Source organism: Plectrocnemia conspersa, unplaced genomic scaffold (assembly GCF_051122295.1).
Source record: "Plectrocnemia conspersa isolate PC_06_02 unplaced genomic scaffold, ASM5112229v1 ptg000002l, whole genome shotgun sequence".
Classification (NCBI taxonomy): domain Eukaryota; kingdom Metazoa; phylum Arthropoda; class Insecta; order Trichoptera; family Polycentropodidae; genus Plectrocnemia; species Plectrocnemia conspersa.
Window position 1 is genome coordinate 11,704,430 of NW_028277166.1, and position 27,783 is coordinate 11,732,212.

A 27,783-nucleotide genomic window follows, 5' to 3' on the forward strand; every position below is an offset into this window, starting at 1 on the left:
ATTCGCTTATGAAAGTAATTTAATATCATTCTAATTTCAATAAATTTCTCTCACTTAATATCCTATATCACTATTGATATTTACAAGGTAGTAGTTTTTGCTTTGCATAAAACATTTGTCCAAACATTGTCGACAATTACGTTTCACACAATTTATTAGATTGTCTAAAAAGTTAGTTTTATTTTTCACTTATATGCCATTTTCACTGCTTTAATATTTGTCTAATGATACATAATTTTAAAAGAAACATCTTTTCTAATTAAGAAAAAAAACATATTTTTGGCTATTTATGGACAGAAAATTAAATTTCTATGTATATATATTTTTCTATAATTTCCACTATTATTCAATTTTATTTTGTATACATTTTAGGTAAATTGTTAAAAGTTTTTAGAGCGGGGTCAATCGTGTTTACTCGAAATTAAATAATAAAAAAATACTCAAATACCAAAACGGAAGAGAAAATTAATAACGAGAATGTAATGAATTGTATGAAACAACTTTTAACGCGATTCAGGCGAATAAAAGTGGGTCACATACAAATGCTAATTAAAAAATGATTCATTCACTATTCATTTTTATTATCCATTATAACCATGGCGTTAAAAACGTGATTAAAACTAACTATATAGATTTTTAACTATAATGCGTTTTGTAACTATTCGCGTACAAATTGTTATTCACGATTAGAAATAACGGGCGAACCATTTGCCCGCATATTGTAATTACTAATATTATGGGGGTTCTGATTGTATAGTTTTGTTGTTTTAAAGCAATTAGTGATTTTTTTCGATGGTTGTATATTGCGGAGCGTACCTGATGGTTAGCGTTATCAGGGAATTATCAAGTTTGCAAGCGACTCACGAGCTTCCACATGAGTGTAAAGCCATATGGGCAGAGCTTTTTATTATGATCCGGCCTCCTGTCGAGCGAGGAGATCGCTGACATCAGCATCCTTTCATCGGTTCATTAAAACTAATTGAACCAATGAGGCAATACTCGTCCAGTAGGTTGGTCCGGTCGGCCAATGATCTTCTACTTCCTGGCAGGTGGAAGAAGACTTGAAAAATTTCCACATACCCAATTGTGGCAAAAATGGAGTATACCAACTACAGATAACCAAAAAATATACTTTCTTTATATTCATAATATTTTCAATAAAGTAGAGAATCTAAATAGATATAATAAAATATTTAACTTTTAATCCATTTTCTGTGACATACTTCAACAAAAATAATTTAAATTTAACGTAATTATATTTTCATTTTTTACTTTTATAACCCTTTAAACGCCAATGACTTTCCAGTGAGTCACCTATTATTTCTCTTCACGCGTTTGTATCTCTTTCTTTAAATTAATATGAAATACTTGGTTTACTAAATAATGAAGCTAGTACAATAATCTTTAATAATTAATAAAAATTAATCTTTGATAAAAAGGAATCATCAAACGTACCGGTGAGTCGCTGACGTTTTAGTGAATATTAAAAAAATGGTTTTAGATATTGTATATTAATGTTTCAAAGACAGTATTTTAAAATAAATTTCTTATCAGAATCAATACAAAAATGCAGTTAGACACTAATAGTTCAAAAGAAACACAATTACTATAAAAAACTATCAGATCATTTTGAATTTTTGCTAGAAAAATAAAATACATATGTATATGTTTATAATATAATATGCTTATTTTAAAAACGTGATAATCTACCATGTTTAATTTATTTCAACCTTTAATTTATAGATTACATTTTTTTTGAATAAATTTTTAGTTAAAACATATTTATTTTATAATTACACTTTTTATTATGTAGTGTTAAGCAACAGATTACACAAATACTATAAAGGATATTATATATAAAATAATACATTTTATGTTATTAAAATAACATGCAAAAATTAAGAGTTAATCTGTTATGATATATAAATTAAATATACTATGTGCTTCAAAAACACACAAAGTATCTCAAAGAAAAAAAAAGTTTTGATGAGAAGACTAGGAATTTTACCAAAAAATGATAATAATTTGTTATTGTATAATATACATACTTCAAAAAATAATGTTAATTTAATAAGTACAATTAATAATATACAAACTTTTACTTAAACCAATTAAAGATATTAACAAATTAGATGGACAGTATTTTTAATGATATTATCCAAATTATAATATTAATATTATTTGAAAAATTATGTAAGATTTTTGTAGTAACATATATTAATATTGGTTTAATAATACCTACTTAGTTGTAATGGTAAAATTATATTCATTCAATATTAAAACATAAGCAGATAAACCAGTGGGGTAAGTGGGTAATCAATACCATAAAGACCTAAATTTTAATCCCATATGAACCCTAAGGTTTTAATTTTTATCGGGTCCGGGAGATTAATATTATGATATAATTTAAATCTCAAGAGTTTCCTAGATTGCCTTAATCTTACTGATAAATATCGTGATGCATAATTCAAATAAATCAAGCTAACTTCTCCACAATGACATACATATATTGATTGTTAGCTGTAATACTAGTTTTTAATTAATAAAATATGTTACTAATCTACAAACTTCGATTTCTTGTGTGTTAACCCCGTTGTAACTAATTGGGCTTACTCGTATATTATTACAACGAAAGACAATAAATTAAAAATAAAATAATATTTAGATTAGATCAACGTATCTTGTTAATAATTTAGAATTTATTATAATTATAGACTTTTATGAAAACTACTGACTATTTAAAACAATTATTGACTCATAGTACACTAAAATTAAATAATATTTAATAAATTACAATTTTTTAAGAAATTTGTGGATTTAATAGTATAAAATTTATTGTCGAAATGTTAGTTAATTTGCATTCAAAATATTAGATGAATTAATAATCAAATTATCTAGAGATGCCTTTTCATCTCATTATTTATTCATCATAATAAAAACAGTTACACTTTAGTTTTTTTAACAACTAAATAGTAAAATATTTTATTTTAATAATTAAATACTAATAAAAATTCAAAAAAATTAAAACGAAATAAAAATAAAATTTAGAACCCAAAAAGTTGAACGTCCGGTATTTATACACAATCGCTAGCTGCGGTATCTCACGATAGTGAGAGATCGACAATTGCTAAAATATTGAATTAAATAAAGAGGATAATTTAAAGTAAATATATATGTATATATAAATACTTTAAATATAAAACGAGTTGTTTGTGTATTACTTGACATATTATGTACAGTGAACACCATATGAATAACTTTCTGAAACGACTCGTTTTTTGAAGAAAAAATTTGAAGATTTACCTTACATAAATGCACAAACAATTTATTTTATTATAATTTTCTGTTAAATATCACTATTAAATAAATTACTATATTTTACAGCATATACATTTTTAACATTGTTATTAATAATAACTAAAATATTTATAATTAAGATGTAGTACATGCTATTATAAGTTAAAATAGTATACGGATTAAAAAAAATAGTTTTTTACTAGTATTAACACACCAATTTAATGAAAAGTTACACGTATCATACACGTTTAAGTATGCAAATTTTTTCTATAAATTTCAAATAGCAATTTTGTAATAATAAAGACTGTTTAACAGTACTTTTCCGAAAAAAGTTTTCTCACTCGACCCGCGAGGCAAATTGTCGACACGAGCGTCGCTTATTGGGAATAAAACTTCGATTTCATAACAATAACCAGTGATTTATGATATAATCATCCAGATTATTAAGCGTGACTGACACACTGTGGGTATTGTTGCTCGGATTTGACATAAATTTCGTCTCGTCGATGTGCAAAACGCTCGTGGGAAAATTTTACACCAACAGATGCGATGATTTGGTGTCTCGGTAGTGTGAGACTCGACTTGGACAACTGAAATTTATATGGATGTATAGATGGAATTTATTGTTTCCTTCTTTTTTCGTATCTTAAGACGAAGAAGAGTAATCGCCAACGGATATTGAAACGGCTCGAGGAGACATTTGCAAAGATACATGGCGATTATTTATTTTGTAGCGTTAAATATGGAAACAACTTAGCAATAAAGAGTTAAAATACAATATCTAGAAAGAAAATATAATACATATAAAACATCTAAATAATTTGCCACTTAATATAATTTGGGCTCTAATAAAAATGTAAATTATTTCATAAAACAATTATAACTATGAGCGTCCATTTCGCAATTTCAATTTAACAAAAAGTCTAATAACAATCCTAAAACTTTTCACTCGATTGTTATATCGCCATTACGTGAGCGCGTGAATTGAATAGCCGCCGTCATTACAGCCTCTCCGCAATTAATTTATCTTATTTTTCAGTTTGTTTGTTCTAAAACGCGATGCGATGATTAATTAATATATCAAAATAGCCTAAGAAAACGTACTATAATGGCAAAAAGGTACTACAGTAAATAATTATATAAAATTTGGATGGCGCAACAAAGCAGACGCTCTTCAGAGAAAGATTATTAATAAAAAACTAATGGGCATTTTCCGTATATACAAACATACATTGTTAATAATATTACATAACTATGGTCATAATAGATCGATTAAAAATATATAGTAATCTCGTTTTCTGGGTACATCAAAGGCTAAAACCGATCGATGCCCGCAGCGCGTTGCTCAACGCGATAACGTTATAAAAGGTAATGTTTTCGGAATGATCATTATTTTGACGTATAAAATTTATATGCGTTTATAAATTATAAGTGTCTTGTAAAATATTTATTAGATATTCCTCATGAACGACATTAAAATTGAGCTAATTTTTTTCACTATATTTAGGTGCTTTTTCAGTAATTAAATTATGTTATATAATTTTCTTAAAATAAATTATTTCCTTAGAGTTTTTTATATGATAGATTATCTGATAATTATCATGGTATGATATATAGTTAACTGTCATTTCGATTTGTCAAATCAAGCGTTTGGGGCGTCATTTTAACTTCATGGCTAACTGCTTTCGCTCGAGGTGCTCGTTTATAAAATTACGCCCATAGGTGCTATAATATATATCATTTATGGAGAAATTTGGCACATTCGCCTTGTCTAAATGTCAAATAAAACAATAGCGTGTTTCGCAGTGTTGTTTGCAACATGCAATGGCGGTAACTTTGCTTTTTAAATTTATACATACAGTATAAAATACATATGTGTTTAAAAATGCGTGGGTCGCACTCCTAATTTATATAAATTGTATTTATGCTTTTACGCGATCATAAAGTTATGATATTTATTATATTATCAATGTCGTAAATATTTAATTAACTTTGTTTCTGGATCTTGACCTTAAGATTTTTATATATAATAAAATGCATCTTTTTATATTGCCTATAAAATATGCTTTTAATATAATAATGATCTTTATTAGTATAACAAAGCTAGGTACATATTCTTAAAGATAAGCTTATTAAATTTCAATCTAAATAAATATAGTAGTCAAACTAATATGAATATGAAGTTGATGCTATCATATAACTAAATTTATTATTTTGTAAAAAATAATTTACATGCTATGCAAAAATATTTTAATTAATAGCACTTTAATATATAGACTATATTTAATACAGTTTTCGCAGATGGTGCATTAAAATGTAGCCTGGTTTTACTAAATTAAAGAGTGTTTAAAATATATTATATAATTTCGAATAAATAAAAATATTTGATATATTATATGCTTAGTTTATTGAATAGGTTGAAATAAGTTATAGCTTTTTTTTAAAAACAATTACGATTTTTAGTTCTTTTCTTAATTTCATGCAATATTCTACGATAAATAATTTACTAACACGTCTATTATACTTGGGAATTTTAAGAAACATTTAATACTATGATGGAAATTTAAAAAGATAAGATACTATATTTTAAAAAGAAAAGCGATAATTGTACCAGCGTTAGTTATTTCAGGTGTCAGTTGAATATGTTAAAAATGGCTGTTTCAATTTCGTTTGCGCCATGATTTTTTTTGTGTGAAAAGAAAAAATTCTCCTAAAATTCATCGGCAAATAATGACATTATGATTTAAAATGCCATTCAAAGAAAAATATTATTAAAAATAAAGAAATAATGGTTAAATAAATGAAATGGTTACCAAAAAAAAACCATAGATACAAATATAAAAAAAATATATTAAACCAATTTTTATAAATGTGTATCTTTAGTATCTAAATTTAAACAGATTGAATACATCAATGTATGTTTTTATGAGTGGGTACCATTATCAAAGTTGAACATTATTCGAAATGGAAGCCATGACATATTTTTTGTTGAAATTTTAAATGTTACTATCGAGATATTTAGTCGTAGTATTTAAAACATATAAATTATTCATCCAACTATTATTAGTTTCACCTTCAACGGTCAGTGCGTGCTAACATGTACAAAAACAAACACGGGAATTGTAATTCCGAAGATGTTACCGCGCCGCAAGGTCCAGCTTTCCCACCGGATGAGGATGTACACACGAGCCGACAAGAAAGACCACTCTGTGGACTCGAATGCAAATTATGTCGGACTTCCTGCTGTACCTGTCCCGTAGGTGCACCGTGCAACTACCCGGTTAATTCTATAATACTCGTATCTGACTGGAATTATCGCGATTGGTTGGCGCCGCCGATCCGGCTAATCAATGACGTTAAGCCAGTTGTCATATTTTCCTTCTCTACTCCTACATTATATGCAGGAGAACACATATTATGTGTATCTTATAATCTAGGATGATTTTTAGAAAGTGACACTAAGCGGGAATTATCTTGGTCGGCAACGCGACACAATAAAGAAGTCACGGCGAATCGATTATGCGAGACGAATAATATCTTTCATGGTTTTTAGTGTCCTTTTTGGGATCGAGAAGATCGCTTTGACACGATTAAATTAAGTGTGCTTTCTAAAAAATGCCATTTTTTATTTTGTCTATATATATATACAGTTTTTGCTAAACTAGAATTTAGCATTAGAATTTTATGTCTGGCTTGTATTGTATATTCTATAAATTATTACAAGATTTTGTGCTATTTTTTTTGTTATAAATGGCACTTGCACACTTGAATAAATAAGTATAGCTACACGTATACAAATAAAAAGAATAATATATTAAACATCATAGACAATTTATTTATAGAATTTAAATGTATTTTTTTAAATACAATAATAATATTTTTTTTAACATCATAATCGGTTAATCAAAATAACAACTATTTGTGTATTTATTGACTTGATATAATAAATACAGTTTTATGATATTGGACAAATTTTCTGAGCTTGTGATCACACTTCAGTTTCACCTGAACCACAAAAATGGTGGAAAATTATATAAAATACTAGTTTTAGACACATAAAATATCTCAATTCATAATTAGTTTTATTAAAATTGTATCAATCTTAAAAATTAATAAGCGTAACGGAAAAATACCGGCATATTTTAATTTAATTATATAATTTATTTTTTTAAGCGGTTCTTTAGTTATTCTATAGCCAGGTTCGACTAGTTAAAAATATTTTTTTTCTTGAAGTTTTATCGTAAAGACTATAATACAGGAATCAGTATGTTCTACATTTCAGGTTCTAGTACAATGTCCGCTTTTTGTCTTGAGTAATTAATTTATTTAAAAATATCGTTTTTGCTTCTGATTCCATAAAAAATGTTTACACGCTTTTATGAAGTCGCTCTTGTTGCCTTCATTCAGTTAATGCGGCACCCATTTTACTGGTTTTCATTATATTCCGATTTTTTAACGTATTCCATCATCTTCACCATCAATTTTTTCAATAGTTTTTTACTATATTTAAAAGCCATCTCTGTAATTCTACAACGTGCAAAACAACAAATCGAAGAGAAACACAATTATTTTAATTAAGTTCATATATTATACAAATATGTATTAACACAATCATTTTAAAATAAAAATACTAAAATAATTATTAAAAAAAATAGATGACGAAAACAGACAAATGAGCTATTGGCCAACGATAATAATTGTATTATAGGTGTTGTACACCATAAAATAGGTATACAAGCTATTGCTTATAAATCTTTTTTCGACGATAGCTTACGTGTTTTATTGTCGTTTGCGGCGGGGGATTAAATTTATGTAATAAATAACGAGTTTACATGCAATTTACAAGGGGGCACGGACACGTGTGTGTTATCGAAAGGAAATGGGCGTGACACCAGTTATGTAATTGGATGAAACAGCCCAGGGTCATGACTTGTTTGGAGTAGTATCCTTCTTCTCGCCGAGATGAAGATGCGGCCGATTACTGAGCGAGGTGCCGAGATGATTAATTCGTTTACGTGAACGTGCTACGTGGGATGGAAGTGTAAACAAAAATAGATGGGAAAATGTAAGTTGTAATTAAAATGTGTGGTAATGTTACCAATGGGGTGAGAAATTTCTGAAGTTGCATCATTTGAAATGCTACTTCAATATTTCTAATATATAACAAAACGTCTTGCAAACTAATTTGAGAATATGTTTTATTATCTAACATAAGTTTTATTGGACTAACAGCAGGTTTCATCTCGCCTGTTCCACTGTTACTAAAATTTCTCATTCTCCAAAATGGTGACAAAATCTCTCGATGCGGTAATTCAAGTAGACGTCGTAAATACGGATTTTTAGAAGATCTCCAACAAGGTTTGTCATAGGTTATTAAAACAAAATTATCAGACCTTGGTTGCTCGCATGATTTTACTTGGTTATTCTCAAATTATTTAAGCAATAGTTAACAGCTCGTAACATATGGCAGCCGATTTTCAAAAGAATATTTCACCACTTCGGGGGTTCCTCAAGGGTCAAACCTGTGCCCTCTGATCTTCACGTTATTTATTTATAAGATGACTTTTGTTTAAATGCATCCCATCTGTTGCAGACTTCTTCTTTCTACAAAGAGATTTTTTATGAAGACTTGCTTTTTTGATAACCGTTTTCCCTTTTGTCGAAAAGTGCCACGCTGTGTCAATTTCTTGATCCCGTTCGTCATCATATAATTCCTACGATTTCAATGGGAACATTTTAATAAGGAAAACTTCTACTTAATCTTTTAAGATAATTTTTAAGAATATGCAGAGGTTCTCTCTAAACATAAATGCGATCTGCGACAAATCTTCTAAGATGTCGCAGATTGTCGCAGTATTCGTATCCTCTATAACACTTAATTTAATCGGGATCTGTAATTTGAAATCCTCGAATATTAAAAAAAAATTCAGAGAAGGTTCTTGAGATACCTTCATAAAAAGATATTTGGTTATTATTCGTTTTTGTCTCAGCGTTATTTTTTAGGAGCGTTAAATACGATTCGCTGAATTCTCGTAAAAAGTTGTATTTGCATTTTTTCTAAAAGGTGCTGTCGACTATTCACTCAACTATTTTCGAGGAATTCTAGTTTTGTGTTCTTGAACGTCTTTGAAAATTCTCTAATGATGCACGTTAGAGCTAGGACGTCACTGGCAGTATTGTTTTTATATATTATTGCTTGTATTTTAATAGTACAATGAATTGTTTATTGTTTTGACCATTGGGAAATCTGTCAAATCCCGATACTCTCAAATGAATATAAAAATACTAAAATGTATGTTATAGCACAATAAAATATATTATTGGTTATACTAAAGCTATTTTTTTAACGAAATAAAGTGTGAATTTTTTTTTAAAAAAGTACCTATTGATGTAATTGTTTTTGAGAATAGTTAAAATGATTCAATAAATTTAAAAGCTGTATCAAATGCAATAAAGTTTGTTGTTAGAAAATAATTATTGATTTATTTGTGTTGTGTACAATTATAAAAAAATAGCACAAACAAATAAAATGTGTCAGTGAAGTTATATTTTCAATAGTATAAATATAATTTGAGCAACTGGTTTAGTAAAATCATATCCGAACACATATATAGGTAGATATATATTTTAACTAGAAAAAATTAAATTAACCGGATTGACCGAACCCAACTGGACTTAAAAACTAAGACTAACTATAATTTCGCTAGCATTTGGATATATTACATTATTGAAAATAGGTATTCACTATAACATACCAATTACGAGCACTACGAAAAACAGGTAATAAACAAAAAAAATTGAAAGCAATAAAAATAGATTAAAAAAGTGAATTTCTTATACACAAACTAAATGGTTCAAAATATTGAAATGAAATGATAATTTTCTGAATCAATTAAAAAATAAATTTATAAAGAGATTCCTTCTGACTTTAGATACATTTCTGTAATAAAAAAGTTATTTTGCCGTAGGTAGTATTTCTATCAAAATCTACTTAAAAACTAAACTGAACAATGGTTTAAATTTTATATAAAAGTTGCAATCACTTTTAAGATTAAGATCAGAAAATGTATGGCACTTATCACGTTTAGCGTAACAATGAAATAACAAAACAATAAATTAACAATAATTTTGGACCTTGACCCATGACACGGGCCGTTGTTAGCCTCATATTTGAAGCATATCGTAGTACCGTTGCATGGTTAGACAATAGATTTTTTTGCATGCAAATTAATATACTATGTAATGGAGGCTGATGTAACGGAAGATGCGGCGCCACGCGCGATATAAATAATGCTCTTAGATCATCGAAGATATTGTTATAAAGTGTTGAGCAATAATTATGTAAGCAAAAAATCACACATGGTTGATAGATGGTCACGAAGTTGAGATAATCGCTTTCAGGAAGGGATTTCAAATTAGGAAATGGTTGGAATTCTTGAATAAGTATGGTATCAATGGGTCATTTGTGGTTTTGCCTTTAAAACGATTTTTTATAGATCTCATATGTATGCACAGAGTGATTCTACATTTATAAAAATATTTATTTTAAGCATAACTATTTTTTTGGTTGCTTTATAAGTGTACTTAAAATTATTTTTATTTTTCTTAAAAAATCCTAATAATCTGTATATTGAATCATTCTGTGTATAATAATCTAGATGAGTTTAATTAAAGTGATATAAATCTCTGTAGAGTTATTTTGTGATTTCTCGAAACGAGAAATAGATGCTCGTAGAAGAGATGCTATCGGGTGTTTTTTGTGGTTCGCTGTTTGTTTTGGTGTCGGTTGTTGGGTGTTGAAGTGGCTAAGGTGCGATGACCGAAGTAGAAGCAACAGGTTGCGGTGACCAGAGGCGCTGCAATATCCATCCCAATTATGACACTGCAAATGACGCAGCGCATCCACTACGCATGCGTATTGCGGTTCAAGGCCGCGCACTTAAAATTGTATCATTTGTGATCTAAAAATCGATTAAGATTTCTAGTGAAATTTTGAGTCCCAAGAAATATATTAGGTTACCCCAAAATGAATGTCGCTTTTTTTTCTAAATTTATATTTTAACAGTGTCAAGACTGTCAATTATGTTATATTTGTATTGGTGCACATATATTCAAATATTTTGGAAAAAAATTTTGGATCACAAAATTTCCGATGGTAGATTTTTTCAGATCATATGATAACTGGAGATGAGTAATGGGCGTTGTACGATAATAACTGTTATAGAAGACAGTTGTTATCCAAAGCTCATGTAGTAAAACCTACATTGAAGCAAGGGTTCGCTATAAAAAAATGTATTTTGCGTGTATGTTAGGACTGCAAAGTACCTGTGCATAACGAAACTCATAAACCTGGCTAAACAATAACAGAAAGTTTCTATTGTGAGCAGTTAGATTTTTGCACAATGAAGTCAAAAGGCATGTACTAGACAACATAAGTCGAATAATTTTCTAACACAATGCGCGTTTTCAATCGTAAAAATTGACTCTTGATAAAGTCATGGAAATTGTTATCTCATCCACCTTATTTTTCAGACCATGTTTCTTAGACGGAAAATTATATCACAATGCAGACGATGTAGAAAGAGGCTATCAGTATATTTTAAATCATAGCCCTCTAACATTTTATGCTAATGAAATTAAAAATTTTATTTGAGAAAAGGTTGTCTCAAAAAATAAATTATTAAAACTAAAACAGAACATTGAAAATTTAAGGAAATCGATGAATCAGACGATTGAATTATTAAAATATGACAGTAGGTTTTTTATTGCTATTCTATAAAATAAATTAGGAGTTTCTTCTCTAGTAAAAATTGATATTAAGACCATATGATAATAATTGTTGAAATATTTGTTAATTATTTAACATCATTTGTAGATAAGAATCTCATATTACAATTAAAAATTTGTATGCTTCAAAAGTAATTTATTTGAGTGAAAAACTGCTTCTACGACTTTTCTCACCAAATGAAGAAATTCCTTCAGACAGTGTATCATTAATTATCTATGAAAATTCTACTTAAAAATATAAAAAGATTGCTCAAGTATTTTATGACAATTTAGCTTTAAAAATAATAAATTTACTAAGCCTTTTTTTAATTTATACACTTAAATGATTTATATATTAGGTTTTTCTTAAAAAATATTTGACCTGGATATCAAAAACCTAAATCTAAGCGTTTCAAAAATAATATTGATTTATGTTTCAAGAATATGATAGATACATTGTAACAGTATTGAAATCAGTAATTCTATGTTTTTACAAAAAAATAATAATGCTACATATGTTAGTATATAATATAATTAAAATTATAAATTATAATAACAAATTGTAATTATGGACTTTAATTAAACTAAATGATTAAATATAGGCTTTGCGATTTAGTTGTGTATATCCTGTACAGAGTTATAATTTATCGGTTATAAATGGGCGTTTTTACTATAATTCATCTATTATTATAATAATAGGCGATTAATAGAGTTTTATTATTACCTATACGATTTTTTAAATATTAATTAAGAGATAAAAATATATAAACATATATATTTATTGTTGAATTGTATTAAGTAAAAGAAATGCGATTCTAATAAATAATTTACGTTTCCCTTTTATTGTTTGGTTTATATTTGAAACATAACAACACTCGTTTCATGTGGGATAACAGGAAGCATATGGTTATGTTTATCTCATTTCCTATGACATTAGCAAGTCATAAATTGTTATTCATTAACTTCTCGCGACACGAAAGGTGTAATTTTACGTCTTTAGTGCATCGTTATTATTATAGTTATTTCCCATAGATGTTAAGAAATAGACTAGATAGAAGAAAAATGCAAATTAATGTATGTATATGATATTATATTTCATAAATAATATAGCAATATTGTGGATCATTAAGGAGAGTGCAATATTTATTTTAGCAGATAAGAGGGAGAATAAATTTACAGAACAATGCGCTATTTTCTGTAAAGCCGTATCGAAAGACACGAGCAATTTTCATAATCGCCACAATAACCATGAGAATATTATTATTCAGCGGCCGTTGAACGCATAAACTCATAAAAGCCCTCAAATGGACCGTTCGTCGGTCATTTTCGTTTTTATGATCATTGATATTGCATATTTCCAATTATTTTTATATTATATTTCGGTAAATATTTCATAGCTATTCGTCACTTTCACTCGACGTCAACAATGCTATTTAATTTACACGCGCCATTGCGGGTTTCGAACTTGATAATGAAGCAAAATACGTAGACGCTTGTCAGATTTTCTATGTTTTCTATTACGCGTGTGTGAACATAAAGATCGAGATAAAAACGTAAAAATAATATACATACTCTGTTATTAGGCAGGTGAATGAGTAAAATAATACTATAGCAGGTGTGATTTTGGTACATTTATAACGAGGAAGTTGTGATTTTTTTAAAGTAGAAATTGCTGTGTCTATATACCATTTAATTCATTATTACTGGTAAATTATATTTTATTTAAGGAATCAAATTAAAATTATAGGTAAAATTTAATTTATATTTGTAAGTATAAAATTAACTATTCCACCTTTATATAGTTATTTATTAACTGTAAAATAACTAATTATCTTCCTGGCAAACTCTTGATGAATAATTTATATTATTAAGTTTTATTAAATCTCACACAATCGTATTTTGAATATTGATATAAATGACATTTTTTAATATTCTGATATATGTGGTGTTGTTTCTAAAAGTGGTATTTCCATTTATTTATAAATTGCGCTGTTTAAGGGTTTGTGTTTGAATTAATTAAAAATTCAGGTAAAGTTCTTGTTATATTTTAAAATGCAAAAATAATTTATAAAAATATTAGAGAAAATAAACAATTTTTAGCTACAAGTGAACTTATACAACTTTTAATAATAACAAATTATGAAAAATACAAAAATTGGCAATTTTAATTTGAATTGATGGATTTTCTTTATTGTATTTTTTTTAATTATAATGAAGACATGTTATTGTAATAATAAATACGGGCATAATATAATAACTTTATAATTAAACAAGTATAAAAAGTAAGATACTTAATAATCACAACCTTATTCGTATTTCAATCTTATTTTTCCATTACACTTAGCACGATAAAGTAATTATGGTGAATAGGAAGTTGTAAGGCAGTGAAATTGTAATATGAGGAAGTTGTGCACAGTGGAAATAGATTTTTACTAAAAAAATTTGGCCTTTTTCGTTTTTTTAATAAATCAAGAACTATAAATTTCGAATTTTATTCCACAGATATTTTGTAGAATATTTTGTGCGATTCATCCCTTTTAAACTTTAGACAGCATATCTTTAGACAGTGTATTTATTATCCATAAGTATATTTTTCCGTTTTAATATTGCCTCTTTTAGGGATTTGGTCGAGACAAAATATTTGCACCTTGTTTCATATAAAAGGTAGCTATTTTTTCCCGGCAATTCTTTATTAAATTATAATAAAAAATGAATCAAGCAGCAATATGCTATAATGAATATTACAAAAGGACATAAAAACATTTATGTGATAACAATTTACAGTTCACCTACTTTTGATTAATTTATTAGGATATTATGCACCATTAACTGTGCGATTATAAAATATAATATCTTACTAAAACTACTTTGAAAAAAATTTGGCTCATATTAGATATTACTAAAATATAATGCAAAAAATCCGCGGCGGGGATCTCGATCTTAATTTATTTCTCCTAATACTTAGCTTTGCAAGAAAATAATGTTGTAACAATTTTAACAAAACTTTAGTACTGTTCAACGGATCGAATAAAAAAAACTTAAATTATTCGACTTCTGCACAGTAAGAGAAATATTAACTTAATATAACACAGATAGATTATGCTCTGACCTTTCTTCCAACTATCCTTTTATGATTTTTACAATAGACAGTAAAGTTGTAGGAAAACAAAAAACGACTACTCTATACAATAACAAAAACTGACTGGGATGACTTTAGAAAAATATCCAACACAAAAAATTTCAGAAGATATACTAGATAATTGAATTATTTGTTAAAATATAACTTTTCAAGATGCAGCATGGAAAACGTCCTTTATTTTGTAAAATCAAAAAATATTAACTATTGAAAAATATAAAAAGAATGCTTAGAAAAATTTCATTATATGCGACTACCTCACAACAAAGCCAAATTTAAAAATTCAACAAAAAAACTAAGAAAACTAATCACTAAAAAAAACATCGAAGCGTCTAGAAAATACTCACTTTTGAAAATTACAAGAAGAATAAGAAATCTTTATTAATCAGACTTATTAACCGAAAATGGATCAGAGACGATAGAGAAAAATGTAAAGCTTTCGGCGATCACTTCTTAATACTGAATAGTGACAATGAAATATATAATTTTTCAATGCATCTCTTCAGATGGAAAAATAATTTTTAAAATTCTCATTAAAATCAGTAAAATATATAATAAAAAATATATATAAATGCCAAGAAGATACTGGGATATGACCTAATAAGCGGCAGAGTTATAAAACAATCGCTGGTGAAAGTCATCAGATTTATGACTATCCTATTAAACGCAGTAAACTACTTTCCATCCCAATGGAAGGTCCCCCTAATTATAATTTTACTGAAACCAGGTAAAAAAGAAGACGACATTGCCTTTTGAAGATCGATAAGTTTCTTACCAGGAATGTCTAAAATATTATGAAAATTTGAACATTTTGATCAATGATAACCTTGACTCTTTAGTTGACAGTCAAGTACAAGAAAGTCGAGCAAGCCAATTTTACAGATCACAATCCATTCGGATTTGCACCGAAATTAACTAGCAGTTACCCTACATCTGAGCAACGAAGATAATGCGACGTTATGGCGACGAGAAAACGAGATCAAATAGTGTCTTGCATTTTCTCGCACGTTCGTTCTGTGTGTACACAAGAAATCTTAAACGCATTATCTGCAATTTCCCAGGGGACGAAGATTGTTTGTATTGATACGGATGTGTGTGCGAGCTTATAACGCTTCTGGTTGTGAGAAATTTACACAATTTATAATCGAAATGCAGTACGACAACGTTATGTAAACATATTATGGTGATTTAAACACACGTTTTTGAGGAATCAAAGAAAAAAATAATAACTCTCCAAAATATATTTTAACTGATATAAAATTATTACTGCACAATTAAGTTAATATATGGATTTTATTACTTAATGAGAATGATCTAAATTAGCAATATATAAAATTGTTGTTCCATAAAAATAATTGTTTGTGCATTACTATTGAAATCCTTTTCCGAAGATTTACCTTACATAAATGCACAAATAATACGTTTCATGGAACAAGCTTTTGATTTAAATGCAGTTATTTTTTTAAATAATTCTATTAAATAACACCCTTACTTTATAACTAAAAGTACTGGTACATTATTCTTAGTAATACGTCACACGTAACAAAACCATAACATTCATTCATGAGCATTAATTAAACCATTGTTCATTCGTAGTGTAATAAATATTTAACCGTACGATAATTCAATTGTTCAAGCAGATTACCAGAAACTGACTTGACACACAAGATACCAACGATGATTATGTTAGAAGTATTATACGAGGTCAGATCTGTGTGAAATATTAGATAGATGTATACAAATGAAACGTTTAATAAGCATAATTGATTTCTTGTTAATATTTTTTGCGACCACATTACGAATCTAATCTCGTGTTTGATACAGATAATTTTTAATAAGGATATTTTGCCTTTCACTATAATTAAAACTCGATTTATGTATCTTAATATATTACATTTTTTTAACAATCGACGGGTCAAAAGTGAAATCTTTGAGCGATACGAATCAATTGCGGTGGCGAAGATGATAGCTTATTAAAAGTCGATTTATGATATCCCAAAACGTCAATTGAAGTCGCGTGTGTTGTTTAATTTCTTATACTATACAATATAATGATATGAATAATTGATATTTTATGAAATGTCAGTCATCTATCTGTGAAATTACTTCAATATTAATTAAATAAATATTTAATTTATTAAGATGTACTACATTTTTAGTTCTAGATAGAAATATCTTGTAATCGGAGCACATTTTAATTATCGTTAGAACTTGGCACGCGACTCTAGCCTGAGAGAAAAGAGAAAATTGGGTTATCGTGATATCATCATCATCATCATCAGTCTTTACTGCGAATCTTAGACATGATAAAATGCATTTGTTGTATAACAATTTGCGGAAGACGACCCATTGCCTTTAATGTAAAATATTGTATAAAAACAACGATGGATATCTTTGATGTAATTGAGAAGGAAGTTGGAAAAATCGCTATTAGATATTATGAGATGATGACACAACAATTGCATTATCATTCAATATGCTATGTTTAATTATAGTTCATGCAATAATGCATACATGTTATATTATATAAGTAAAACAAACACACGTTTTTAATTAAAGTAGCTCTCGCTAAGACAAACTATCAATTAAAACTCAGTTAAAATTTGTCTAGTCACTCATTATGTATTATACAACGCGAATATAGCATATTATAATTTATTATAAATAACCTAATGTCGCAATTGATGTTAATAGCATATCATAACAATTAGTTTAATTAGATTTATGGGTAAAATTATATCAAAAAAATAATCTTCCGGTCAATGGATGTTGCGTTCGTAGACCGGTGTTTAAGTTGCACAACAAAGTTAACGATAAAATTCAGGGTTAATGCTCGTTGCACAAGCGGTCATTATTTTGGCCACTCTGTATAGGCGAAGAGCAAGTGCAATGATTGCCTGTGGATTAATTGATCGTCCGATTCCCACGGACCTTCCAATTAAAGTTTGGGCGAAGAATTCCGACCTTCCGGAAGTCTTGGGTTAAACGGTCCTCGGGAAACGGTTCTTACGTAATGGAGGTATAATGCTTTGTTTGGTATGTTTTGATTGTGTGACTATAATGATAATGTGTAATAATTCGGTAAGATCAATAAATAATGGATTTCAAGAAAAAATATGATATAATGATAACAAAATAAAGTTCAAATTAATCGTTTTTAATTTAAAAATTCTATATTTTTTACTGTGAAAGGGTTTGAGAAAGATTGGTTTAGATCCAATAAAAGCGCCTGACCTTAACTATAAAATTTTAAAACGAAATGTAATAAAAATGGTTTTTAACTACCTTTTAAGTTAAAAGCTTCCATAAGTAACTGTATTTATAGGTACATATGTAGGTAATATAAATTTATTAATGAAATTATAGGTACATATGTAGATAAAATAAATTATTATTATTATATTCTAAAATATTTACCTAAACAATTACAGATTCACGTTATTGAAAACAAATCAAAACTAAACATAAATTTAATCAAAACATTTAGACCTGAATTTGTATAAAACCATGAAAATGCGCAACCATAAGTGACGATTATAAATAAAATAATTTATTTGGAATAATATAAAGCACTCACTATATTTTATAGCTTGGCTAAAAGTTTTATCTTATCCACTTTAAATTCTCTAACTTTATGCTTGCAATTGCCACTTATTTTGATCGATGCAACATTTCCTAGACTTGAAAAAAATATTAAAATGATAACGATGTGAAAAAGGGGTTATTGGAATATTTAAAATCAAAGCCTTCAACGGTTTTTGCTAATGGAATTAAAAAAAAAACTTGTATTTGGAAGAAGGTTATATATTTAAAAGATTTTTTTTTATCATTAAAATAAACATCAGCATTTTAAAGTATGTTTTTTTATTTATTTATAAAACGACATTATTTTTGGATTAGCTAATGTAATTGGTTTATTATTAAGAGTATTTAAAACTAGTTTTTGTAATAATTAAATATAAATTTAAATTAAAAAAAATACTGACAGGTAGAAAAAGGTATCTTTTGAAGGATAACATAAGTATTTTTTATGTTTCTTAAAAAAAGTCATTATTTTGAGATAATGTAATAATACATACATATAGTGATTATGTAAAAATACCCTGCATTTTACTAAAATTAAATTATACGTATAATATTTATTTCACATTATAATATTCATATATATTTATAATTATAACATTAATATTTTTTTTTTATAAGTAATTAATAATTTAAATAATACTAATTACTTATGTGTATTTTATTATGGTAAGCATATCAATACGACACTTGCCTTAAAACTTTAGTTTTTGTAACTATGTTTTCTATTATTATAAAAAATCAACTTTAATAGCATGTAATTTAAGACCCTATATTTATAACTCACCATTTATGGAGTATAAACAATACTTGAAGCGCGTTTTTTATAAATAATGTTTATAGAGAAAGTTTTTAATTTTCCACATCACACATGTCGATAATGTGGGCTTTGTTGTATGTAATTGAAAAAAATATCGCTAACGCACCATCGATTACCTTAAATTATAAACACTAGAAAATATATAATGAAAATGGACAAGAACACCTACATATATCATAACGGGATTTATAACAGTCAAAATCGCAGTATCGGTAAAATTCAAAGAAAGGGTTATGCGCGATAATTATTTAAGCAGTTTTACGACGCCGAAAATTTCATATAACACATCATAGACAACAGTAAAATCTTAAATAGTCAACTGTGTTCGAATGCAACTGTTTGTGGGATCAGACAGTTAGTTTGGAATGTATCGAGTATTGCCGTCACGACCCGAAAGCCGTCATAAGTAATACCATATTCTGAATTCGTACGTGCGATCGCATAATAAATACATCTGACTTGATGTTTTACCGTGTGAGATTCGACACAAAAGATTGTTCTCTACGATTCAAGTATTTCTTTGCGCATAGGTACAATAATATATACATGGATTGGTCAAAAAGTTACTGAATTTATAAATTAGACATCGCTTACAAAGCTTATCAAATATATAATTATGAAACAATATTATTAATAAAAAAATGAACATTGGTTGCTCATTATAATTAATTTATTTAATAAATAAATCATTTTTATATAAAATGGTTAGTTTATTAACTACGACACTTGAAAACATAGTAAAAATTAAGCAACAGCATGCCAACTGAGTAAAAAATCTTTCATTTTTACTTGACTTGTATTGTTACGTTCCAAATGTCTCCTGTACTTAAAAAGCTTAAAAAATGTTTTCTATGTATTGTATACATACAATATGAAGGTTTTTCAAATAAGACAATGTTAATTCATTCTTTATTCACTACAAACAAATGTTCGTGAACTTTATGATCGTACCTTATACTTAGATGTATGAGAATTTGCTTCGGCGGTACATTTGATACTTCGCACAGGAATCCAACGCTTGATTTGTGTGAGCAGAAGATAGTAAGACGCGTCTTGTATTTTATTGAGTACTGAATGATATTAAAGAAGATTTAAGCGTGCTTGGGCTGTCAAAACAGTCGACTAAGATGGACTGGTCAATCGAAGAATGGCCACGGTCATTGGCACGCAATAAACCAACTATAAAATGAAATAAATTGCGGTAATTATCGAGAGCTTCTCGGTCACGTTGGATTCCTTCCGCACGAATGGATGATTAAAAAAAATGTGTACATATGTATGTACGATCAAAAAACGATCGTGTGTGATTTATTATAAGCTCGAGTGATTCAATGATTCACAATAGTTGAGAGATGATTAAGCAGAATTATTGAGAGTTCAGTTTTTTCGACGTAAGAATTGCAAATTTGCAGATGAACTATAACATTTTGTTTACTATTTATAAAGTACAAAAAGGACACTTAAGTTTATATATTACAGTCAAAAATATAAATTAAGTTTATGTTTTAGAAAATATACATCGTTTTTAAGCAATTATTATTCAAATTTTCTCTTTAACAATATTGGAAACTTGAGTTGATTTGTTTGAAATTCCTAAAATATTTATATAAAAATGATTATTAAAAAATAAATATATATTTTTGATAATTAAATTAATATAAATTAATTAAATGCATAAATTATTCATAACAAGAAGAGCGTTTCCAACCACACCCATTGAGAACAATGGACGTGATCGCGACTCTCTAGGACATTCTAAAGCTCACAGCTGAAAGACACTGATTATTGATGGGTTGTCGACACCGCCTCTTAGCAACTTTAAAAAGTGATTTATTGAGTAGAGGCTACGCCGAGAATGCAATAAGCTGTATTTTAACGCTCCTAGCAAAAAAGCACTAGGATACAAGTACAAATACGAACCGTAATTCCTTGTAGAGATATCTCAAAATTTTTGTTTGAATTCTCTCTAACAACAACGAGTACATCGCTTTACTTGGATTCCAGAAAATATATCCATATTCAAAAACAATACAAACTAGCGTATCGCATAGAGCGCGAATCGCCAAAAAATATTAAAGTGACCGCGCTCCGCATAAGGAAGTCGAAAAAATTTTATTATCGCAAACTTTGGCGATGTGCATATGACTTAAATTATTGATACAAGTATTTTTGCTTAAAACACCTCCGCATAAAATGCAATGAATTCTGTGAATCCAAATTTGTACAAATATTTTATTTTTATCTCAACCAAACCAAAGTATTATTTTAATGAGTTTTTCTGTGTGTCTTTATGCTTAAGACAACAAGAAAATATTGTAAATATCATACTATATAAAAATAAGGATCTAATTATTACATTATGATAATTTTTTTTTTGAAATGTGAATTTTTAAAACAATAAATTTGATATTAGATTTTTGATCATTTTTAACATTTCATAGGTTTGTTACCATTTTTAATAATTATTTTATAATTAAGTTCAATAAAAAGATACGTCAGTATCTATTTTATTGTTTATTTATGAATTAATTGATATCATTATTTTAGAAAATAGTTCTAAAAAATATTAAAAATATTTGTAGAAAATATATTTTAGCAAAACACGTATGAAATCGTCTAATTAAACTAATCGAGGAGAGATCCATTCTCATGATGACTAATGTTGTAATTTATGAGTTTCTATCTAATTAAATGCTAGTATAACTATTTGCTAATTAAATAGGATATAACAGAATCGCATTTAGGACTTATAAACCTTTATTAATTAAAGGCGGAATATTATACTGAAGAAATATTTTTCTGTCTTAATAAATCAATTTTTTTCATAAATAAATAAATTGTATTGTTTGAAATAAACGTACAAAACAATGACGCATTAATTCACTACAAAAACAGATTTATATATAAATACAGAAAATTCATATTTGAATATAATGTAAAAGAAATATTTATGAATAAAATATGTGTAAGATTTTATAGCGCGAAAGTAAAAACGGTTTATTATGCAATTTTGGCCAGTTTTTATGCGCATGTTAATAAAACGCGTATTGTAATTTAGAACAATATAATAAGAAAAAGTTTTGCGGAAAAAAAAGTGCCAATTAAACAGTGGGCGGCTTAAATTCGATATTATATATTTACGACACTTGAATGTATGTACATTAATTAACTTTAATGTCGGAAATTTAATTTAAATGCGAACATAACTGAACTCTACCGTTTGTATATCGTTTAAGAATATCGCATTAATGATAATCGAAAGCTAATTAAGAGTAAACGTTTGCACGATATCATGGCTTGATACACATATAACATTCCATATTCGTCGAATTTAGATTATAAAAATAACGACTTACCTTCCAAGCGTAGTGGAATAATCCAATAAAATCCTTTGCACTCGAGCACTCATTAATTAAGATTTTATAACCAAAACACTGAGCAAAGTATGTATAGTTTGATATGTTATAACTTTAGTTGAATTATTAATTTATATTTACTCTTCATGTCTATCGTTTTATTGTTATATATTTTTCCTGTAAATGTTATAAATATATATAAATAAATTGCATTGATCTGTTATGTAATAATGAATGTCTTGTCCGGTCAAGATCTTGAACGGTTAACAGTATCAGACTAAAAGTGTGTCGAGCCTAACTGCGGAAGCTTATAAAGCATAAAATTATTTATTAACGTCAATCAATAATTAAAAATTAAACATTGTTTACGTGATAATGCAATGAATCGACCAACTGCATGTCTACTATTTAATTGCTCTAAATATTAATAATTTTATGTGTGTTGTATATTTAATTAATTTTTACTATTTCTTGGTTTTCCATATAATTTTATCGCAAATCGTGTGTGTTCAATTCGAAATCCGTTACTGCGAATAGTACACCGCTTAATCTAGAAACAAATTATGTATATTCCAACGGAACAGTCCGGTAGACGTTTTAGATCTTCGAGTTCTAGAATGTGATCTAATTGCGATTTTCTCGTTTTGCGTTAAAATTCCATCGGAATTAGCCAAGAAAGTGCAAAGTCGCGGATTAACATGACAATGAAAATATTTTCACGCTAATACAACTTTTACTCTGATTAAAAAATATGTCAGTGTACTATGTATGTTATGATGAATGCATGCGTGCGTGAGTTGATGTAAAATATGTGTATATAGTTAAATACATATCAGTGTCTTTCTTAATTATGTCTATTTATATAGAATTTTTAAGCATGTAATACGCTCATCCCTATTTCTTTATTGATGCATATACATTTTAATAAAAAGAGAACAAAAAATAAAATGTAATCAAAAACTGTAATTTCTTTATGGATACCATTTGTAATTTATAGTCAAACACATTAAATATTTGCAAAATAATTTTTACTTCCTTATAAGTCTTTTTATTCAACTCCATATGCATGTTTACGAGAAAATGAATATTTATATAAATATTAAACACTGTATATTATTATTTTATTAACTTACAATAAAGATTTTATAAGGCTTTAAATTAATATTTCATTATCTGGATAAAGTAAAAATGTATCACTGACATTTGATAAAATACTCTAATTTGCAAAGATGAGTCATCCTATCTATTTGAATACAAATATTTCATTAAGCTCACTGAAACTCATTAATACACACTTTTAAATACTGCTTTAATTATTTATTATTATATGATAATTATCCGCCAGAGTATTACCCCTTTGAACGGGAACGAATGCACACACAATAGTGCAATGCGTTCTTGGTTCACACGCTTCTCGAACAACAACAATAAATAATGAAGAGCAAAATAAGCTTGCAATTCAGAGACGGAATATACAGAAACAACGTAACAACGTTCACGTCTAGAGCCACCGGATACCCAAGCGCAACTGAGCTTCGAGCGAACGACTAAGGAGACAAGAACGGAACTGGTATGTCTGATTTTCGCGCGTAAAATTAATATTCGTTAAGATGTCTTATCATGATATGTTGAAAAGTATAAATAACAGATACATCTTATTAAAAAAAATATAACTTATTAGGTGAGATTGCTGAAGCATAACCAAGTATCGCACTTCATGTGATACCGATCGCTTGAGTATCGATTACATCGATCGCGTATGATGTTAATTCTACATAAGCAAGATTTAATGTTTGTTGATTTAAGATTGTTTTTAATTTAAGCATAAACATGCCTATATTATATATATACAACTTGAGCTTTTATAATATATTTTTATGGTTTTACATAAATGGAATTAACATATAAATTTAGATTTTTTAAAACAATATATATTCATGATAATACAGTTTAGTGTGTTTTTTGTTTCATAGTAATTTTTTACTGCTTTTATTACATTAATACACTCGCAATTATTGTTAACTGTTCTAAATTATCATTTGTATGCTATGATGTTCATTTTATAAATTAATGCTATGTAATTTATAACATAAAATTGAGAGCAAAGTCATTCCTATTCATTCCTATTTTACCACAAGAAAATTTGCTATATTAAGTTTGCTGTATTAATTATTGAAGGAATAAAACATTTAAATATAAGAAAAGTAATATTTTTCTTATTATGATAAATGTATTATATATGAATGTTATAATGTGAAATAAATATTATATATTGTAATAATGCATTCTATTTTATTTATAATAAAATGTATGGTATTTTTACATAATTACATTATCCCAAAATGAGCGTCTATTCTAAGAAACATAAAAAATACCTTTAAATATTTATTTTAAATTTCGTTATTAAATTCCTTAAAAGACACCACTATTTACTTCTCAGTAATTTTTAATTTAAATTTATTCTTAATTATTAAAAAATCAAAGGACATATTGCATTATTAAATAAACCTATTTTTTATTATATCCCGAAAAAACTGGTCCTAATACTTTAATGGTTAACCATTTATATAAGATTATCCCAAATAAATATTTTTTGTAATAAATAAAAAAAACATAGTTTAAAATGCTTATTTTAATTTTAATGATACAAAATATAATGTCCTTTTAAATATTAACCTTCTTTCACATATCAATTATTTTCTTAATTTTCTTAGCATAAAATGTTTGTGGATTTGATTCAAAATATTCCGATAGCCCTTTTTCACATCGTTTGCATTTTAATATGTTTTTCAAGTCTAGGAAGTGTTGCATCATGAGATAAAACGCGGATAAGATAAAACCTTCAGCCAAGTTCTTTGATTTTATCGAGAGCCAATTTCACCATATAGGGACGCACATTGTCGTGTTGTAGAATTATTTGATTCGTGTAGGCTTTGATTAAAAATATTTCAATCCTTTTCACATCGTCTGCAAATATTGCATCGATCGAAATAAAGTGACGAGATGAGTCAAGTTCCTTGATTTTATCGATAGCCAATTTCGCCACACGAAAACGCGCATTGACGTGTGGCAAAATTTAAAAACATTAAAATTCTGCCTTCGTAAGTAATGGGACCCATTTTTTTAAATATTAGAATATGGAGTCCAGATGTGTACTAACACTTACATAATAAAAAAGTACTCAGCTATCAACAGAAAAAGCATAACTGCATAACTAAAATTTATATTTTTTTCAAAAAGCGTATTTGACTAATTTTATGGTTAAATAAATTTTTTAATTGTTATATTTTATTAATTTTATTTATTAAAATAAAAATACAGTTTTAAGTAAATTTATTACTAAATATAATCAATATATTTCAATTTTAATTTTTAGCACTTAATTAAATTTCTAAAATAGTAAAATATTATTAGTGAAAATTTAAATATAAAAATGCACAGTATTATCTATTTTTATTGAAAATTGACTTGCTTTTAATTTTTTATAGTAATGTAGATATGTATATATACAGAATTGTTAATAAAATATAATTTTTCAAGACGATTAAATCGCCATAAATTTAATGTTTATGAATCTATTGAAAACTAGATACTGTGTTCTTTACTGCAGTATAGTGATTAAGTCAAGAACTCTAAAAGAATACCTGTACTTGAATTTCTAGTGCGTACCACGGCTCATTTAAATGAACTCAGCATACACCTTCTAGATGAAAATCAATTAATGAATTAAATGTTTCAAACCAATCTGAGAATAAAAACAGTAAAAAAAAATTACTTTAAAACACTGTCTGAAAAAGGTCACGTAAACAGCAAACAATATGCGGCTTTAATTTCTATTTGGAGAGTAGATTTTAAAATTTCAGAAAATAATTAGTAAATTGCTACTTTGCATTTCAGTAAACTGCTAAATTGCCATCTACACATTGCCTGCAAACTTGCAAATATAACATATAGATTTGAAATCTGATATGTAATTTTGAGAATTATTTATTTACGAGCATATTTAAAATACTCTTTTCCCATTATTAATATTGTAGTTTTAAAATAAGCAAGTAGTTCCATAAATACATCGAGTATTTTTACATATTCAAGTAACAAAAAACTTGTAAAGTGTAATAAATGGAAAATTCTTTTTATTAAGATTGTATATTTTCTTAATTTCTGTGATCACAATGTAGCATAAAATTTTAAAATAAATCCACTATGTGTTATAATATTTATATTATATTTGCATGATTTTATATTTTTACTTTTACTTCTATTTTTATAACATTATTATCCAATAAAATATATTATTACATAAATAAACTTCTAATGTAGTAAATCACTAAGAAACTTTCGCCTGAAAATATTAGATAAACATGAAAAAGCGACATTTTCATCGCGTCATTTCTATCGAGAAAATTAGAAAATCAATCCCAATCAATCAAGTGATGACACGGTTGAAATTTCTTCAATGAACCGCGTGTCGGAAGGCCTTTGTCCATCAAACCATCGAACCATTCAAGCCGAGGAAAGTGAGATTTTCGTCTATTTTCCAATCGGTGAGCTTAGAAAACGCGTTTCATTATGGAAAATGGCTCGCTTCATTTAGTGCCCTCTCTTCCGATGTGCGAAATAAATAATATAATAAAACGGTAAAAAATACGACGAGGTCGTTGCCACGGGAAACTATAATGCGAGAGCTTTGGACAACAGTACAAATTGCCCCACGGACGAAAATGAATATCGAAAAGACGCAAACGCGCGGGGAAGTTGCAAACCCGAAACCTGTTTTTTTATTATTGTTTTGCTTTGAGAGCGCTGTCATAATTCATTTTTGTCTA

At 27.5% G+C, this 27,783-nt stretch overlaps 1 protein-coding gene across 2 annotated transcripts in view; it reads right to left on the reverse strand.

The window, feature by feature from the left end:
• mwh (multiple wing hairs) overlaps positions 1-27,783 on the reverse strand; it is a 104,142-nt gene that overhangs the window by 50,960 nt on the left and 25,399 nt on the right. The window contains exons 1-2 of one of the 2 annotated variants that reach the window (XM_088205200.1): positions 24,311-24,502; positions 22,958-23,134 (exon numbers count right to left, since the gene is read on the reverse strand). The exons of the other annotated variant lie outside the window; for it this stretch is intronic. Of the exons in view, the coding sequence (XP_088061326.1) occupies positions 22,958-23,010 (53 nt within the window). The 5' untranslated portion in view covers positions 23,011-23,134; positions 24,311-24,502. Of the gene's footprint in view, positions 1-22,957; positions 23,135-24,310; positions 24,503-27,783 lie in introns of those variants that run through there. 2 annotated transcript variants of the gene reach the window in all.